Raw genomic sequence first — 19,660 nt, 5'->3', positions numbered from 1 at the left:
TAACGAAAGCATTGAAAGAAAAGATGTCTACAGATCCCTTAGGGGTTCGGAAGGAGCCACACTGATCCAATCCCTGCTCCCCCTTCCACTCACCCTCCAGGCTTGATAAGTAAGACTGAAGAACATGAATGTGAAAAATCAGGCAAACATCCACAACCAGCCATGTCCTCTGCTACATAAAATGAGGTTTTGTACCTATAGTACACCAGTATCTCATCCGGGGTAATGTCCAGCAAAACAGTACTGGTCTCAGGACTAAGACCTTACATTTTCTTTTTAAGAAAAAAAATTTTTTTTTAATGTTTATTTACTTTTGAGAGAGACATAAACGGAATGCAAGTGGGTTGGGGCAGAGAGAGAGGGAGGCACAGGATCCCAAGCAGGCTCCAGGCTCCGAGCTGTCAGCACAGAGCCCAACGCGGGGCTCAGACTCATGAGCTGTGAGATCATGACCTGAGCTGAAGTCGGACACTCAACCGACTGAGCCACCCAGGCGCCCCAAGACCTTACGTTTTCACGTGGTGAGCACAGAAACAAGATAGCACCCAAGGAGCTGGGGTGGCTGGGGGGGGGGGGGGGGACAGTGAGTTAGCAAAACACAATCTGTAACCCTGTCTGTCCCTCTCTGTCCTAACAGTCATGGTCCTTTAACATGTGGCTCCTCGGCAGTGTCAGATACCCTGCCAAGTCCTGGTGCAGAGTCTCTCGGGACAAGATACAACCTGCCCACCACATGCTGTGCCTCCTGCCACCTCCACCCAGCTCCCACCCACAGCTGTCCTCAAACCTCCATGGAGGCTACAGTCTGCACATCCATTCCCTCTTCTCCAAACCGTGAGGCTCATCTTCCGCCCTGTCCCGCATTTTCTGGATGCAGTTTGGTAATGGGGGTGAGGGAAATGCAGTCCCAGAGCAGAAGAGGAGGAGGGGGGCCTGTGTTTGCATCCCGCTCTCTTAAATTTCACTTTTATTTCTGCCTTAAATGTCCCATCTTCCATCACTCTAGGTTCCGAAACGGGTGCAAAATAAAACGAAGAGAAGCGCGAGAAGGGTCTGCGCGGCGTGCGCACGTGTGAGCTGTCTCGTTCCTCGTGAGGGTCCTGATGTCACTGAGCACCACCCGGGACACCTGCTACCCCACTGCCAGACGGGAGAGTGCCTGCTTCCTGGCAAATATACTACAAACCCCCAAGGACTGAAAGGAACGCTTTCTGAAATCCGCATTCCGATTCAGTTCTCCACGATCCAAGGAGCGCAGGCCGCCTCTGCCTCAACCACTCCGACCGCTACACGTCAACATGGAATCACGACTGACTGACGCCACCAGTGTCCAAGAGCCACGCGGCCACTTCACGTGAGGATGAAAACTAAACGAGGTTTCCGGGTATTCCAGCAGGCGTTCTCCTGAGGTTTTCCTAGTAAAATCTAACCTAGCAGGTGATATACTTTAATCCTCTCCCTATGCTTGCTAAGATTTCCTCACTTTGGAGTCATTTTCAGTTTCCACAGTGAAGATTTCAGGGTTTATTTTGTCCAGTTCCACGTGGGACAGAACTGAAATGCCCCACATTCTGATCATCTCCTATGAGCCTTCATCCACTGGCCCTGATTTAAATACACTGGGGACCCAGTTTCTAACTGAGCTGATTCTGGATCAGAACCTCATCCACGTATGATGAAACCCCACCAACTCCGTTCACCTTCACAGCAGCAAAACCATCCGCTAACACGTACAGAGAATTTAAAGGCTTAATATTAAAACCAAAGGAAGTAAACCCTGCAAACCACAAAGAACAGTTTAGAATTTTCCATCCATCCACCCCCCGAAAATGCCAGTAAGGACCTGATGATTGTATCACAGGCACGATGGCTGGAACGCTCAGACTTCTTTCAGCTGAGCACAAGCAACAGTGTGCAGAAGCAGCACTCTCCTGGGCTAGATGCACAGGTGCGCATACAACTCTTTACGGCCTCCTTAAGAGACTTCCGGGGATGGTGCGGGCCAGGCACATGGTATTCTTACGTGCTGTCTCTCAATCCTGACCTCCATGAGATGTCCTTTACTGAATCGGTGTGGAAAGGCCCACCATCATCTCCGTGGAGGAAAGCACTATAATAAAGTCACAACTACTCTTCTGTGTAGTCCCCTAGCTGCAAATCCTGCAGTGTGCCTATGGGCGTTCAGGAGTTGCTTCCTATTCTTCCCAATTCCAATGGAAAGAGCCACAACACAGACGCCTGACTCCACCAGCGGGGCCAGACCGGAGTCCTGGAAAGTACGGACGCCGTGCCGAGGGCAGAGCTTGCCCAGAGCCCGCTCTAACACAGGGGGGTCCGCGTGGGGTCTGCCTTCTCTCTGGACAGCTGCAGGGAGGGCAAAGGCAGGACCGTCCCTGTAAGGGCAGAATGCCGACACCAGAATTACAAGGCCTGTGACGCTCTGCATCCATACGTGTCCACCCGAGGAGAGGGGCTCCGTTACGAACTCTGCGGCCCCAGCAGCCAGGTAGCTGAACGGTAAAGGAAGGAGCCTCATCAGAACCAGTCTTCCTCCGCCAGCTCTAAAAACACTAATAAAACCACCACGTATTTATTAACCTTTGCCTCTAATTAGGAATTGTTCTAAAAATCCACCACCAAGCAATCTCTACCAGTTCTCACCTGGTGTGCGTTCTCCAAATTCACGTTCAGCTGGTTTGAAGGCTGTGAGGAGAGGTACGACCAGAGCACTCGGGAGGACCAGGACACAAAACTAAAACCCCATTTCCCATCTTCTTACCACACCAAACCTACTTTCTGCACACACATGACTGTTTCTTTTGCTTAAGTGTTTCCAAGTATAAGCAACACAATTTCACAGAATCGACTGTGGCTAAACTCATCACATATTCATATAAAGCATACAGGAAGAACTATTTTTTAAATGTCTTTTCCTTACAAAATAGGAAGACAGGATCATCGTACAACCAGCCAAAATGGAAGCCAGCACGACGTCAGGTGGGATTTCTGTACCACTCCTCCCAAGGATGGGGGTAAACATCTCGAATACTGCCCAGATGAGGTACAGTGCGTAAAGATAAGGAACAAACATCCCCGAGAGGTACAAGGCAATAAATTTTCCTTGGGCACCTAGGGAAAAAGAGAAAGAGATCACACATCTTTGAAATTCTACAGTGAGACACAGATTTACATAGCACTGCTGTACCTAACACAGAACATTTCACTCAGGGACGTTAAAATACAAGTAAGAATGAAATGGAACGTAGGTAATACATCAGCATGCATTCATAAATGTGAGAATGGGATGGGGTATAAGGTAGAAAATAAAAATCCGTGTGATATGAAAATTTAAAAACAACAAACAAAAAAAACCCAAAACACAACACAGCAAGAATCTTGAGACCCTAGCCCAAAAGACCAAAAAAAAGAAACAATTCCCACAAGTCCTGTCTTATTCATTTTAAGGTATTTTCCCATTTGCATAAAAACCCAATATACCCTACCATGCTGCTTAAAGTCTTTGCGCGTGCAAAACTTTGTGAGCAAGGGAAACGCCACCCAGACAGCACTAATAAACGCCGAGCAAAGTCCTTGAGACGTGAGAGCCGTAAGGGAAACACAGTGCACAAACAGCGAGATGTCAAAGAACACTTCTCCCAGATACCGGTCGCTGGCATTCTGAAAGAAAGAGAGATATACCAGTAATCTCATTCATGGGCATTCATAAAGATCTAATATTGTGATAAAATTTCCATCCCTCAGAAGAGTTATTTTGTTTCAAAGAGCATTTTACACTTTAAGTAAACACTACCTCCTGTCATGACGTAACGGATTTAAATTGCTGCACAGGAAAGGGGCATTTAGGAAGATGGGGTAAAAACATTACTCGTGGGGTGTCTGGGTGGCTCAGTCAGTTAAGCTTCCAACTCTTGGCTGGTTTCGGCTCAGGTCATGATCTCACGGTTCGTGGGTTCGAGCCCCGCATTAGGCTCTCTGTTGTCAGTGTGGAGCCTGCTCCGGATCCTTTGTCCCCTTATCTCCGTCCCTCCCCAACTAGCGCTCTCCTTTCCTCCTCTCTCTCTCAAAAATAAACACTTAAAAACAAAACAAAATATCATTACTCGTATGCAATCTGTGCTTTTCTTCCACTGGGCTAAAAGGAACCTTTGGAAATTTCCTAAAATAGATTTAGGAAGGGCTCTCCTAAAAACATACACCCCTGTAGGCTTTTCTAGTTTTGCAGCTTCCAAAGGCAAGAAGGGACCTGCAAAGAACAGCGCCACCAGCAGCACGCCTGGAAAACTGCAGGCCCTTCGGGGACCTGGCCCTCTGGGGTTTGGCTGGGTTCCCATGTCTCTTCCTCCTCTAACTGGTCTTGTGGTGCAGCTCGGCCCCGCCCTGACTTCCCGGTGCCTTCACGTTCAGAAATTTGATCTGTATTTCTGGGCTTTGAAGTCTGAGGAGTCCCGTGCAGCACCCCGAGCTCCTCAGAAGAAAGCTGCCATAAGAACTTCATACCTGTGAACGTCTGCACCAGGGCTTCCATTAACATGACCAACAAAGTTACCACTGCAGCGCAAAAACCCCAAAATTGGCACGTGGGTTACTTGGAGAGCTCAAGACAGCTTCGGTCACGAGTTTTCAAAACCTGTTCAAGTTCTCTCGACAGACCCGCTCAGAAATCAAAGGCTATCGCTGCTGCACTTTGACGTACAACGCAGCGTGAAGAGGCACAGTCTTCAAAAATAATTCAGAGGAAAATGGCACTTAGGATTCGATCTCAAGCCGAGTACCACCCAGACATGTAACGGTACTCAGAGATCAAACAGACGCCCCTCAAGTCTGGCTCCCCTCTCTCGCCTCTGATCCCTGCCACCTGCCCACTGCCATCAGTCTCTACGCTGTCACGGTCACTCGCGGTCCTACTCAGAAAACGTCACTGGCAGCCTCACTGATCCTCAGGGTCGTGCTCCGGCTTCACGCTGGCCTGCTCTTCAGGTTACCGTGCCACCGCCTCATGTTCACCACACTGAGCTTACTGACCGTGACCCGAATGCATCCTGGGCGCTCCCACCTCTGACCGCCATCTGCCGCACTTCCGCTCCTGCTTCAAAACCCAGTTCACACGCCACCACCTCGTTCACGAAGCCTTCCCGACCTCCACAAACCGACTCCTCTCTCCTGGCCCCGTACCGCTCTAGCCGAACAGGCCGTTCCCTCACCTCATCCCAAGGTACTGCGAACAAGGGTCTCCCCCAGCCCCCCAGATGAAGCTGTGAGCTCCTCCAAGAGACCCGTCCTTATGAATCTCTTCCCACCGGGCCGTCGCAGGCAGCCAGGCCCACCAGGCAGCTCTGAGAATAGTTGTGAAATGCAACCCGTCTTCCTTTCCATTGTGCTTTCATCCCCAAAGTTCATGATCAGACGACTGAAATTAGTCCAAGTAAATGGAACTTTACTCGTAAGCATTTCTGTCTCTGGCCCCCCTGCCTCATTAACAACGACCCCCACACCCGGGTAACATACCACTGCACTAAGAATAAGCACATGAACTTGAGTCCCACAGCACAATCTCTTGGACACGGAAGCCACAAAGACACAAGTATTAGTTCATCCATGAACAGACGGCTAGCTTCAAAGGGCCTCTCCTGGGGGTTGGCATGGAAGCGGTCCTCAGACCACAGCCCAACATCAACTGAAACGGAGACCAAGGTTCATCCACGGTCTAGCACCAAAGACATCCTTGTGGAAAGACGCCGGATTACCTAACCTTCTGTCTGCATTCTAATCCTAGCAGGGCAAACTGAAAAAACAGGTGCGCATTGGCTGTCTTGAAAATAAATATGGGAGCTAACAGATTTTTCCCTTTAAGTCACTTAGAAACTCTTTAGAAACCATGGGTCACTTTTGCATTGTAGTTTACTGTGAGTCCTGTTACACGGCTGAAACCGTAACAATATGGGGATATTCTCCCCATCAGCATAGATCATTCTGGAACCCTATCACTCTTCCCTCTTTTTCTCCTAGGAGGTGTCCTCCCCCTGCCACAGCACATCTGCATGCCGTCAGAATCCGCATTAACACACGGGGTAAAAGGGAAAAAAAAAGTGAAGGAAATGGAAGAGAAACTCCGAGTGCAGCTTCAGGGCAACATGCTTCCTGCGTGTCAGTGCCCTGTGTCCGAGGGGCCCGGGCACCAGCGACGAGGAGCACGGCAGCCGGGCCCTCATGGCGCTCAACCCACGGCCCAGCGGAGGACCGAGCCACTCACAAGAGGAACGGGCGAGCCCGGGGAGGGCTGGGGGACCCAAGTGCAGAGGGGCACACCGAAGCAGATTCGGCCTTGCTGTCACAACCACCCAAACTCCTCACAGCTTGATAACAGCACCGAAGCCTGCAACAAAACCCTCCAAAGCAGCAGCCTTCCAGAACCCGAACACGGTTCTGGGAGCCAGTCTTCTACGATCATGCCAAACCATTTCTGACGCCTCCACAGGCCAAATACAATGAATCCCACCAGAGTCTGTCTCCAATCCCTGCAGGCGACAAAAAAAAAGTCAAAACACATGCCTAACACTTACCATGTAATAAAATCTTTTTGCGAGGGTATGGATGAGGATTATTTTGGCTGCAGCTGCGGTTCCATACAGACAGACGGACACGTAGAAGTGGTTATACCACGAGAGAGACCGTCCGATGAGAGAGACGAACACCGCTATAATGAGCACGGTAACCAGGCTGGTGAACCAGCTCACGAGAGTGATGCCGAGCCCGCAGAAGAAGTCCTTCGTGTAGTTACCAGCTGGAGACACAACACAACGTGGACGTCACCAGCTTTATCAAACCAGTCTCACAAGCAGTAGAGTCAAAAGGGCAAACTCAAAACAAGGCAAAACAAAACATCCAGCACTGTAACTGCAAAGTACTGAAAAGGCCCTGGGGCGAGGTTTATGACAAACCCGAACAGGGAAGGTTACTGACGAGTCATAACCATGTAGCGTTTACGGGGAGTCTGCGGGCGCCAAACACCCGGGGACAGAAGGGGCCAGGAGCGGCTCCGACACACTCCTGACCAGGAAAGCAGAGAGCTCTAGCCTTCGCCACCTTTGCGATGCTCTGCGTACGGAAACACCGGCCCGAACGGAAGGCAGAGCTCCCCGTGAAATCGTGCCCGGAAGCTAAGGCCGGCGCGGCGGGGCTGGCGAAGTAACCGGGGTAAACTGGGCTGAACCGCGCCGCCCGCGCGCGTCACCTCGTCACGGCCCAGACCCGCTTCGACAATGAAACGTTCTAAGGAGAAGGAAACCAACGTAACCGCACTTGCTGGAGTCGGTGCGCTCACGCCCGGTGTGATGGGCGCACGAGACTTTTCAACGGGAGTTTTCACTCAGTCAGTGTGTACAAACCACTTTTCGATAGCCCCTCTGTGGTGCTTCTGTGTATTAGGTACACAAAAACATCTGCTGCCCCAAGACCAGAAGTGTAACGGGCACGTCCATCTGATATCCATTTGCGAACGTCTTCCGATATACATCAAATGTTGTTTTTCTTTAAGATTTTAGGCTTCCTGAAAAACTTCACGCAGATTCTTACACCCAGGCCAGTATTGCAGTTTTAGAGAAAAATACTTACTCTTCCGTTGGGGCCGCAACCATTTTTTGCCCAGGTACAACACTGCGGCCATCACCACCATGTAGTTAATTATGGAGCCGACGCGAGAGGGGTAGGCAATGACAAATAGGCCAAGCACGTCAAAGAAGACCATGTGTCCATGGCGATACTTTGAAGAAGAAGGCAACACATCCGACGTAGCTAGATATTTAAGAACCGCTAAAATGTTGTCACCTATCAGTAAAGAAAAGAAAGACAACAGAGTTGAATAAGCCACGCACTGTTTGACAGAATGTGAACGACAACAGTTTCCCACCCTCTCCATCTCCCCCCGGCCACCTTTCTCATGAAATTTCTCAGATGAGGCCCAGGGCTCCGCTCTGTCTCCTCTCCACTCGGAAGCTCGGCCACCTGGCCTTCATCTCTCCTTTGTCCCAGAACTATCCTTTCCCTGCTGTTATCGAACCCAAACACTGCTGCTCACTCTGTTCACTTAACGGGTATCTCACGTAACAGCCACCGCTCTGGTTGCCAGAAATTCGGTGCCGACCCAAGAGACACAAAGCCTGTCAGGAGGCCCACAGGCACCGAACAGGGAATCACACATGCCTTAAGAATAATGAGTGTCGATTCTGTCTCAACTCAATAAAGAGAAGTACGGGCATCCCGTGGAGTCTGAGAGGTTAGGGAGGCCTTTCTGTGTAGACGCTCCTTGTCAAGCGCTTCCGTCCAGGCCGCCACCACGAAAGGACAATGGGAGCGCCCGCCCACACGGACAGATCAAGTCCCAAACGAGAGTCCAGGGGCAGAACCAGACTCCCCAGAGGTGTTCGCTCACCGACAGAGCGGAGAAGTCTGAACCGAATACAGGGGCAGCGACAGGCCTTGAACCACCGACTGGCGGCCCCCCTGCCGCTCATCCCACCCCTTCCTCCGCCATCCACTTACACACCACACTACCTTATCGTGGCATTTGTGTCACTGGCTTGTCTGCCTTCAGATATGCTTTCCCCAAAAGCTCAGGCTGAGTCCTCTGTTCCAGAAACCGTTCCCATTCTCCACGCGTTTGTGGCTTCCTCCAAGTCCTTCACGCCCACACCCGCGTTCCCAGTTCGACCAAGCGCTCTCCCGCCACAGCGCGATTTCCACTGGGCCGCTTCACAGAGCCCCCGTCTCCATCGGACGGAGTTCACGTCTCCTCCCTCCACGACTGCTCCGGGTCAGGTCACCTCCCCACGTTCCTATTACAGCCGATGGCACGTCCTTCCCCAGCCAGCTGGGCCCTACACTCCGCAGCCGTCCCTGCTGCTGGCCACCTGACCCGTCCCTTCCTTCTGACCGGGTAGCTCTTCTGCGACTTCCATTCAGACCGCAGTCTGCCACTCTCCTCACCGACGGTCCACACGTACACACACACACACACACACACACTACTCTCGCTCTGCTCTTGCCCGGAGCATCCTCTTCTATGCGGGGTGGAGCCACATCCTACCAACTTGTGAGTTAAGGTTCACGGTCAGCCTCCCCTCCCCTGACTACTCCAGACCCCTCTGAAAGTATGTGGACTCCCTTGCCCTGTGTGGTCCTGACACTCATTCTAGAACCCACTCACCTGCCCTCATACGTGACCTGGACTGATGGAACTTTTCTCCACCTGGGCAAACTGCCCAGACACGTGCCTGTACCTCCTCCGACACATGCCTTCCATTCTGGCTACATGCCCGTTGCTCAGCAATCCTACGTTAACCCTGGGCCCGCTCTCTTTCCAGTGCCTCACCACCAACAATCTTATGTTCTTAGTTGCTAATCTAGACTTCAAGGCTAAAATTCGGGCCCTCAACTCTAACTGCAAAGCCCCACCCGGCTCACGCACACCACAGGCCGCCTCCCTGAAGCACAGTCCCCGGGGATATTTACAGGTTTGCGGGTCAGCCCTAACATTCCATCTTAACACAGATCACGAGTTTACATTTGAATACCAACCTGCTCTCTGAATGGAATCTGTCAGAATTCTGTCTGCTGTGTCGTACTTGGTGTGATAGATGTATCCGTTCTCAATAAAAGCTAAGTCAATTCCTAAGACACACAGGAAAAAACAAACAAACAAAAAAACACGTCATTTTGCTTTAAAGATCAACCTTTCTTTAGGCCTATTTGGTTAATGTATCAAATTCCAAAAAGACAAAACGTCAAAGCAGTGACGTGACTGCTTGGTCACACTTGTGAATGAATACCATATAAATTCTCTTCCAAATTCTTACAGAATCTGTAGCCATGGTACATAATGACCGAGGAAGTACACATGTCGGGGAGACATTGTAAGTCACACGGCAAGGGGTGGGAACACAGACCTCAGGAGGCCATCGAAACTTCGCCATTTCCAGCCCTGCCGGGCCAAGCCGAACTCCAGATTCCCAGCAGCGGCACAAGCCGCCAGGGGAACTGGCAAAGACAGACCACAGGCAAAGTCAAAGGCCCCTCAAGGAGGTACTGCCACCTGTGGGGAATGAAGTGCTAACCAGCTGCCCCCCCCACCCCCGTCCTGTTCTGCCGCAGTGTGGGGCAAGATGACATGTTCTAGAAAGGCAAGCATTTAAGTAGACCAGAGTTTAAAAGGAAAAAAAAAAAAAATGCCAGGAAATCAGTTTCAGTGAGTCAGAATATACAGTTCTCCCGTAGAAAACATGCTTTCAGAAAAAGCTGTTTACTCACAAACTCGCAAAAAACAAAACTCACTACTGGTTAATTGCCGTCACGCCACAGCCCACGACAAATACCTGGTATGTTCCCAAAATCCCTGTAGATGCGGAAGTCGGTATCTGAAGGAATGATCCCACTCTGGAAAACCTCCTGGGCCACCACTGATGCAAACGGGTGTTTAGCGGCAGAAACATAGGCCTGGACCAGCCACGGGTTTTCAGGACCTACAAGGACAGGCGAGGACTCAGGCAAGGGAACGTGGTCATGTTTTAACACACCCAAAACGGTCCTGCGGTGGTCTGGGGAGGCAGGTCCAGACTTTGTTTTCGTCTTTTTTTCTGTGTTTTCTAACACTTCTCTGATAAGCGTATGCAACTTTCACAATGAGAAATCACCTTTCAGAAAGCAAAATTATTTTTAATTATAAAGTGACTGCACTATGAAAAGTTTCAGTTTAAAAATGAGAACCCACACAACAGTCCATCATTCTACGACAAGTACTGTCACTTTTCCATCTTCAGTTGTCCTACAAACATCTGGTTGTGTGTACACAGCTGTACTCACAGGGCACGTGCAGTCTGTCCACTGTGCTTTCGTTTAACAGACTGAACACGTTCTCCTGAGTTGCCAGGTACTGCAATTACCATTTTAATAGCTACAACTTTTCTCTGAAAACACCCTAAGTTTTGTATTATTACCGTTTATATTTTTGATCATTATTCATAATTCCGCATGACATCTTTAAGCACATACGGCTTTTTCAAATGCGGGAGATTTTTCTTTGGGACGGTGAGATAAACTGTATTATTGCTCGCGGCTACTCTGCTCCCTCCCACGTGACTCATCACGCCTCCCGCAGAAGGAGCACGTCCACATCCTCACCCTGTTCCCTGCAGGTGCGGCCCTGGAAACTGGTCTGGCCAACAGATGTGAGCGGAGAAACATGACCCTCAGCTGAGAAGATGCTCAGGGACCATCACACAGTCCCTCCCACCTGCTGACTTTGGCCAGGAGATCAATATGTCCCTGATGGACGCTTCTCCTTTAGTCTGGGTCCCATAACGAAGGGCACACATGGAACAAAACCACGGAACGTTCGTAACCACAGTTATTCAGGAACCAAAACGTACTGAACAAGATATAAGCCTTTGCTGTTGTAATCCACTGAGATTCAGGGATTGTTTGTTCCAACAAAATTTAGCAAAAAGTTGACTCTGATGGGCACATCAAGTCATTGTATTTCAGGCAATCTAAGAATATCAAGATGTTTATAACTTTATAAACAAATAATCAAATTGCTTTCCTACTGAAAAAATGATCATAAAAGGTGGAGATGGGGTGGAGTGTAACACTACAAAACCAAACGCCCAGGTGACCCAGATACTCGTCACCAGACACGGATTTTAAAACAACTATGATGAATATGTTCAGAAACACAGCAAGAATTTTACAACTGCAATCAAAAAAAAAAAAAGAAGTCAAATGGAAACCCTATAAAAACTGATGTTAAGAATTTTAATAGATGGTTTACTACCAGGTTAAACACAGCGGAAGAAAGGATTATAGAGCAACAGAATTAGGACATAGAAAAAAAAAAAAGGATGGAAAATATAGAAATGTATGGAAGAGACATATGTGGCACAGTTAGTTCCAGAAAAAAGAGGACACAGAATGGAGAAGCAACGTTCTGAAGAAGTAACAGCCCATAATTTTCTAAAAGTCATAGAAAACATCAAACTATGAATTCAAAACGCTCTATAAACCCCAAGCAGGATAAATACAAAGAAAAAAAATAGACCTAGCATTAAGATCTTTGCTTTTTTCTTTTTTGACACCAGTATTTTTTATTTAAATTCTAGTTAGTTAACACACAACCCACTGATTCCTCGCTGATAGACAACACCCAGTGCTCATCCCAACAAGTGCCCTGCTTGATGCCCGTCCCCCACCCAACACTGTGCCAGCAACCCTCAGTCTGTTCTCTGTATTTAAGTCTCTTATGGTTTGTCTCCCTCTCTGTTTTTATCTGATGTGTGCTGCCCTTCCCCTGTGTTCATCTGTTTTGTTTCTCAAATTCCAAGTATGAGTGAAATCACAGGATATTTGTCTTTCTCTGACTTACTTCGCTTGGCATAATATACTCTAGTTGCATCCACGTTGTTGCTGTGGAAACAGTATGAAAGTTCCTCAAAAAAAAAAAAAAAAAAGTTGAAATCAGAACTACCCTACCACCCAGCAAGATCTTTGCTTCTGAATACCATTATCCACTAAAAGGAGGTCTCCTTAGGAAATGGCTAACCCCAGCTCCGGAGCTAGGAAAGTACAAAAGTAGTCGTGCCAGGAGAGAGAAGTGCTCCAAGAAGCACCTCCGAAGGACGCAAGCTGCAGGGGAAGGGGCTACCGCTGGCCTAACTGGAGACGACTCATGCGTTAAGGTGGCAGCAACAGAATACATCATCCATAAAATAAAAACACATGAAACACGGAAATAAATACACAAACAAGGGAGAACAGAAAGTCTTCGAGAACTCCAACTAATAGCTACAGACGAAATGATGGAGCCAGAACTCTTAATACCTGGCTAACATCACGTAGAAATGCTTTGGAGCAAGAATCTCAATGTCTGCTGAAACAGGATCAAAGTCTCACGAGAAACAAGGTAGGTACAGTCTCAGAGGGCCTATCACAAAGGGGAAAGCAGTTAGCAAAACCTGGCCAATACCATCATCAAATGACCAGAAGTTACCATCATCAGTGCCCAGACAGACAGGAGATGCCTCCCGACAGGATGCACGGAGGACACAGATGTGAAAGGAGAAAGGGAAACAGCGGTGAGAAAACCTAGGTGATCAAATCTTACCATGTTAAAATACTATTACTATTACAATTAGATGTTAATAACCAAAGGTATACTATTAAAATACTATGAAGGAGCACCAGGGTGGTTCAGTCAGTTGAGCGCCCGACTTTGACTCAGGTCATGATCTTACACTTCATGGGTTCGAGCCCCGCATCAGGCCCTGCGCTGACAGCTCAGAGCTTGGAGCCTGCTTGGATTCTGTGTCTCCCCCACTCCCTGCAACCCTCTCCTGCTCATTCACACATGTGCGTGCTCTCTCTCTCAAAAATAAACGTTAAAAAATTTTTAAATAAAATACTATGAAAACTATATGAAAAACAGGCAAAGCTAAACTAGAAAAGAGAATATCCTGAATAGCAGGACGATAATGCTACTCTTGAGGTGAGAGAGCAGGTGCTGTATCTGAGAAGGGGCAGGTGACAGCCACCTGGAGGGTGTGACAGGAGCCCGGCTTCTCACCTGGGGCTCAGAGGTATGCACCTCACCATGACTAAGTTTTACACTTCTGTATTTGTGATGTGTGTGTTATAGAATCACTGTGATATAGCTAATAAAACATGACAATAAAATGCTATTTGATCCTGGATTAGAGCTCTGATTTAAAAAAAAAAAAAAAAACACAAAAATAGGGGTGCCTGGGTGGCTCAGTTGGTGAAGTGTCTCCCGGTTTCAGCTCAAGTCATGCCTGATCTTGGGGTTCATGAGTTCGAGTCCCAAGTCAGGCTCTGCACTGACAGCACAAAGCCCACTTGGTATTCTCTTTTTCTCCCTTTCTTTCTGCCCCTCCCTTGATCGTGTTCTCTCTCTCTCAAAATAAATAAATTAAAAAAAAAAAAAAAAAAACTAGGTCATTATTGGAAATCATCTACTAAATAACGGTTTCATATTGTCATATTCTATGAACATCATAAATGTACTGTTATGAAGGGACATATCCTTATTCTTTATCTACTGAGATGATTATATTGAGATTATCAATTGAGATGGTTTTTCTCCTTTATTCTGGTAATGTGTGAAATAGATTGATTTTCAAATATTAAACCATTCTCATTTAACCATTCACTAAAGTTGCAGGATATAGAATCTATATACAAAAATCAGTTACATTTCTCTACACTAATGATGAAGTGTGAGAAAGAGAAATTAAGAAAATAAATCCCACTTATAATTGCAACAAAAATAATAATATACCTAGGAATAAACTTAACCAAGGGGGGTTAAAGACCTGTCCACTGAAAAATTTTAAGACATTAATGAGAGAAAATGAAGATTATTTACTTCCACAGATAAATGGAAAGATGATATTCCACGTTCAGGGACTAGAAGACCTAATACTGTTAACATGTCCGTAATGCCCAGAACAATATACAGATTCAACGTGATCCCTATCAAAATCCCAATGGCATTTTTCACAGAAATAGAACAATTAAAAATCTGTATGGGAGCACAGAAGACTATGAATAGCCAAGACAATCTTAAGAACAACAATGCTGGAGGCACCTCACTTCCTGATTTCTAACGATACTACAAAGCCACACTAATCAAAACAGTAAGACACTGGCATAAAAACAGATACACATCAATGGAATAGAAGAGAGAGCCCAGAGATAAACCCACACATACATGTTCAATCGATTTATGTGAAAAGAGCCAAGAACATACATATACCGGGAAAGAACAATCTCTTCAATAAATGGTATTGCGAAAACTGGACAGCCACACGCAAAAGAATGAAATTGGACCACTCTGACATCATACACAAAAATGAACTCAAGACTGATTAAAGATTTGAACATAAAACCCAAAGCTAGGGGCACCTGGGTGGCTCAGTCAGTTAAGCGTCTGACTTCCGCTCAGGTCATGATCTTTGGCTTAGGTCATGTAAAATATGATCTGTGCTGACAGGTTGGAGCCCAAAGCCCACTTCAAATTCCATGTCTCCCTCTCTCTCTCAAAAATAAACATTAAAAAAAAACAAACAAACAGTGTGGGTTTAGTAATGTTCTTTGACATTGGTCTTGACAATGATTTTTTGCATTTCACACCAAAAGCGAAGGCAACAAAAGTTAAATAAATGGAAATATGTCAAGCTAAAAACCTTCTTCATAGCAAAGGAAACCAACAAAATTAAAAGGCAATCGGCAGAATGGGAGAAAATATTTGCCTATCCTATATCTTGATAAAGGGTAGATATCCAAAATATATAAAGCACTCCTACAACTCAATGGCAAAAAAAAAAAAAAAAAAAAAAAAAAAAAAAAAAAAAAAAAAAAAAAAAAAAAAAAAAATCCAATTAAAACCTGGGCAAAAGATTTGAAGAGATATTTTTCCAAATTAAGACATCCAGATAGCCAATGGGTACACGAGAAGGGGCTCACCATCACTAATCATCAGGGAAACGCAAACTGAAACCACGACTTATCACTGCACACCTGTTAGAATGGCTTTTACCGAAAAGACAAGAGATAACAAGTGCTGGCAAGAATATGGAGAAAAGGGAACCCTGTGCACTGCTGGTGGGAATGTAAACTGGAGCAGCCACTCTGGAAAACAGTGTGGATCCCCACGGACACTGCAGCATTATCTACGATAGGATACGGAAATAACTTAAGTGTCCATCGATGGGCGAGTGGATAAAGAAAACGTGGAATATGTGTACGACGGAATGGTATTCAGCCATGAAAAAGAAGGGAATCTTGCCATTTGCAACAGGATGGATAGACCTTGAGGGCACTGTACAAAATAAGTCACACAGAAAAATAAATATCATATGCTCTCTCTTATATGTGATATCTAAACAAAAACCCAAACTCATAGATACAAGGAACAGACTGACAGCTGCCGGAAGTGGGGGCTGGGGGGTGGCTGAAATGGGTGAAGGTGACGGAAAGGTACAAACTCGAAGTTATGAAATAAGTCAGTCCTGGGGATGGCACGCACAGCATGCTGACTACAGGTAGTAATACCGTACCATACTGGAGCTGCTAGGAGAATAGATCTTAAAAGTTCTCAACACAAGAAAAAAAATTGTAACTATGAAGATGGATGTTAACTAAATTTATTGCGGTGATCACTTTGCAGTGTGTGCAAATATTGAATCATTTTGGAAACCCGAAACTTAAGGGGAAAAAACATCTCGTATTCTTGGAATAAGCTCAACTCTGTTGGAAAACATCATGTATACACACATACACACGCATACACACGTTGCTGGATTCAGTTCGCTAATATTTTATTTGGGATTTTCACATCTAGGTATGGCAGTTATCTAGCAAAGCTGAGCAGATGCACACGCAGTGACTCACTAATTCTACTCAGAGGTGAGCATACACGCACACGTGTACCAAAGACGTTCACAAGAAAGTTCACAACAGCACCATTCCTAAGGGCCAAAACCCACAATCTAACATCACCAGTAGAGTGGACACTCTCATCACTGGAACAGTATTTAGCAATAAAAAAGAAGTCTGCCACACACAAGATAGATGCATCTTACAGACATGCCGCTGAGTGAAAAAGGAAGCCATACGTAAGGGAAAAACCGTGCGTGAGTCCATTTGGAGAAAGTTCAAATACAAGCAAAATTAAACCTGTTAAGACAGAAGTCAGGATAGCAGTAACCTTGCTGGGAGGAAAGGCTGGGAAAGGTCACAGGGGAGGCTTCTCGAGTACGGGCAATACTCTTAGTCTTGATGTGGGTTCTGGTCACAGGATTATATTCAGTTTACAAAAACCCCTCAGGCTAAACACACAGAGCCGCATGCTTTTCTTTCTCGATATAAGACAAAGACGCTTAAGATGTCAAGTTCATCTTCTGCATTGTGCCATAAAAAATACTTGTAGGGGCACCCGGGTGGCTCAGCTAAAGTTCTGACTCTGGCTCAGGTCACGATCCCGTGGTTCGTGAGTTCAAGCCCCACGTCGGGCTACGTCCTGGCAGCTCAGAGCCTGGAGCCTGTTCAGATTCTGTGTCTCCCTCTCTCTCTTCTCCAACCCCACTCGTGCTCTGTCTCTGTCTCTCAAAAATGAATAAACATTGGGAAAAAAAAACCTGTAAAAAATGTAAGACCTGTCAGCAGGAAAGAAATTTACAGTTTTAAATATCCACTACCCGGCCTTCACCCGCTTAGAGAGCTCCAGCCCCGCTCCGGCCTCTCACTGATCACCTGCTGAGGCTGCCAGGTCAAGTTCTGGTGTAAAAAGGAAGACAGATGGGCAAGTCAGTCAGCTCCTGGGTGAGACACTCCCCAAAGTACAAACAAGGCAAAGGGAGCCCTCAGAGGAGAGATTCCGGAGCTGAGGATTTCATGCGGTGATGAAGACTCTTGACGAGCGGGCACTAACACCACCCCAACTTTACAGATGAGGGACTAAAGCACGGAGCACCGTGTGACTTGTTCGAGGTGGCTCGCCGAGGGCGTGTGCTCCGGGGGGATCTGAACGCGGGTCGTCCGACTAGAGCCTGTGCTGGGCGTTCCGGGAGCCCAGCAGGACAAAGAATTCCACTCCTGAAGGAGTTTGCAATAGATGAGGAGAGAGAAATGAGCAGTGGTCTGGGGGTGAAGGAGGTCAAAGTGGTTTCCCGAAGAAGAGAGGAAAGGCGTGTCGAGTGCACATGGAAATGATCTGACAGGGAGGGAAAAATGAACGATGGAAGAGGGGAAAATGTGAGGTCACCATTAATACAAGCAGTCTCCCATGTGTGGACCTGGAAAGGGTTCTCAATTCTTCAGTCTTCTTAAAAGCCAGGAAGACTCCGCAGGACTCAGATCTGCGTGCGTATGTGCACTTACTTCTCCACGATCAAGTCCTACAAGTGGATGTGTCGGACGGAAGCGTCCACACGTGTTTTCAAGCAGTCGCTACGGCCAAAGTGCCCCAAACCGCATCGATCCACGCTCCCCCCGGCACTGTTCGCAACCACCTGTTTCTCTACATTCATCAGTGCTGGGCAGTAGCCTCCCTGCTTTTTGCAAATCTAAAATTCAAAAAACCCCAAATAACTCAATACAATTTTAAAAAGTCTTATTGTTATCTGAATTTACATTTCTTCTGAAATAAAAGCTTCACTACTTACTCGGGCAGTTTCTTTAAAAGTTAAACATTAATTTACCATACGAACCGGGAATTTCAGCCCCGGGCATCCCCCCGTAAGAAAGGAAGATGTAGGTCTTACACACTGACTTACACACAAATGTTCACAGCAGCATTATCCACGATAGCCTAGAAGTACAATCAATCCAGATGTCCATCGACTGACAAATGGATCAACGAAATCCACCAGTCTATACAATGGGCGTAATTCAGCCATAAAAAAGAACGAAGTACCCCCACGTGCTACAACACGGTTGAACCTTAGAAAATAGCACACGAACTGAAAGAAGGTAGACTGAGAGAGCACGGGGTCTCTCTTTGGGGCAAGAAGGAGATTCTAAAATGGACTGCGGTGATGAGCACTCAACTCTGTGCACAGATCTAGAAACCATAAGTGGGTGAATTACCGGGTATCTGGGGATAGTAGAGTCACAGGGCATGGTATTGTTCGCCAGAGAAAAAAAGGAGTCTGTGACCCCTTGGCTTTTGGGCTTTCTTCTACTCGAGGTTGGTAGTATCTGAATTTCTCACAGGGCACAGATATTAACTGGTTTAATCTATGCATTTTATAACACCTTCAGAATTATTAAGTCAGCCTTACTGAGTCATGATATAAATCACTAATCTGATAAGCTAAGTCATTCCTTCATGCAGTCTGGCCCTTTAAAAACAATTAGGTAGTAATGATTATTCCAGTCTAGTCACTAAAAACCCCGAATGAATCTCTGAGGGGACAATGGAGCACCAGAGAGAATACGTGGGTTTAAGCAAGAAGTTCCCAGGACAGGACCTGTGCCTGTTTAAGGAGCCCAGCGGAACTCCAAATCCTGGAGGCCTTCCCCTCTTCTGGTCAAAGTGGAGGCGAGGCTGACTCGCTCCAGGCGGCGGCACCCGAGGGTGAGACACAGGGAAAGGCACTGAACGTCAGAGCCCGGAGAGCCGGCGTGTGTGCGCTGCAGCCACCAGGATCAGCCCCCAAACCTGGAGGGAAATGGGGCCTAGAAACTCGGAGACAGGAGGGAAATAGTCTCTCCAAACCCCCTGCAGGACGCCCCTCCGGAAAACATTACTTTTCAAGTGTGAGGATTTTCTTTCCGCACGAGTGAAGCACGTGAACTGCACGCACGGTCAGTCCTCCAACAATACGGCTCTGAACTGGGCCCACTTCTATGCAGATTTTCTTCAATGAACACGTGCAATGCTATAAATGTATTTTCTCAACAACACTTTCTCTAGCTCGCTTTATTGTGAGAATATACAACACACACGACACAAAGAGCGGGGCTTAACCGACTGTCTGATCAGTTAGGCTTCCGGTCTGCAGGAGACTACACTAGTTAGCTTTCGGGGAGCCCAGAGTTACACGCAGATTTCCAACCACGCAAGGGGTCAGTG

General features: G+C 47.1%; 2 protein-coding genes across 5 annotated transcripts in view; one reads left to right on the top strand and one right to left on the bottom strand.

Annotated features, from left to right (window-relative positions):
• RIC1 (RIC1 homolog, RAB6A GEF complex partner 1) overlaps positions 1-11,770 on the top strand; it is a 175,251-nt gene extending 163,481 nt beyond the window's left edge. Inside the window, exons 28-29 of one of the 2 annotated variants that reach the window (XR_006710081.1) lie at positions 638-890; positions 1,007-11,770. The gene's annotated coding sequence lies outside the window, so the exon portion shown is untranslated. Of the gene's footprint in view, positions 1-637 lie in introns of both variants that reach the window. The other variant, XR_006710080.1, reaches the window with a different exon arrangement.
• The window catches only part of ERMP1 (endoplasmic reticulum metallopeptidase 1), a 45,733-nt gene that overhangs the window by 14,992 nt on the left and 11,081 nt on the right, over positions 1-19,660 (bottom strand). For all 3 annotated transcript variants that reach the window (XM_045468548.1, XM_045468547.1, XM_045468546.1), the window contains 6 exons: positions 10,389-10,535; positions 9,595-9,687; positions 7,633-7,845; positions 6,582-6,802; positions 3,504-3,678; positions 2,939-3,129 (listed from right to left, as the gene is read on the bottom strand). In XM_045468548.1, the coding sequence (XP_045324504.1) occupies positions 2,939-3,129; positions 3,504-3,678; positions 6,582-6,802; positions 7,633-7,845; positions 9,595-9,687; positions 10,389-10,535 (1,040 nt within the window). The remainder of the gene's footprint in view (positions 1-2,938; positions 3,130-3,503; positions 3,679-6,581; positions 6,803-7,632; positions 7,846-9,594; positions 9,688-10,388; positions 10,536-19,660) is intronic.

The sequence above is a fragment of the Leopardus geoffroyi genome, chromosome D4 (assembly GCF_018350155.1).
Source record: "Leopardus geoffroyi isolate Oge1 chromosome D4, O.geoffroyi_Oge1_pat1.0, whole genome shotgun sequence".
NCBI lineage: Eukaryota > Metazoa > Chordata > Mammalia > Carnivora > Felidae > Leopardus > Leopardus geoffroyi.
This window is presented reverse-complemented; position numbering and strand designations above follow the sequence as displayed.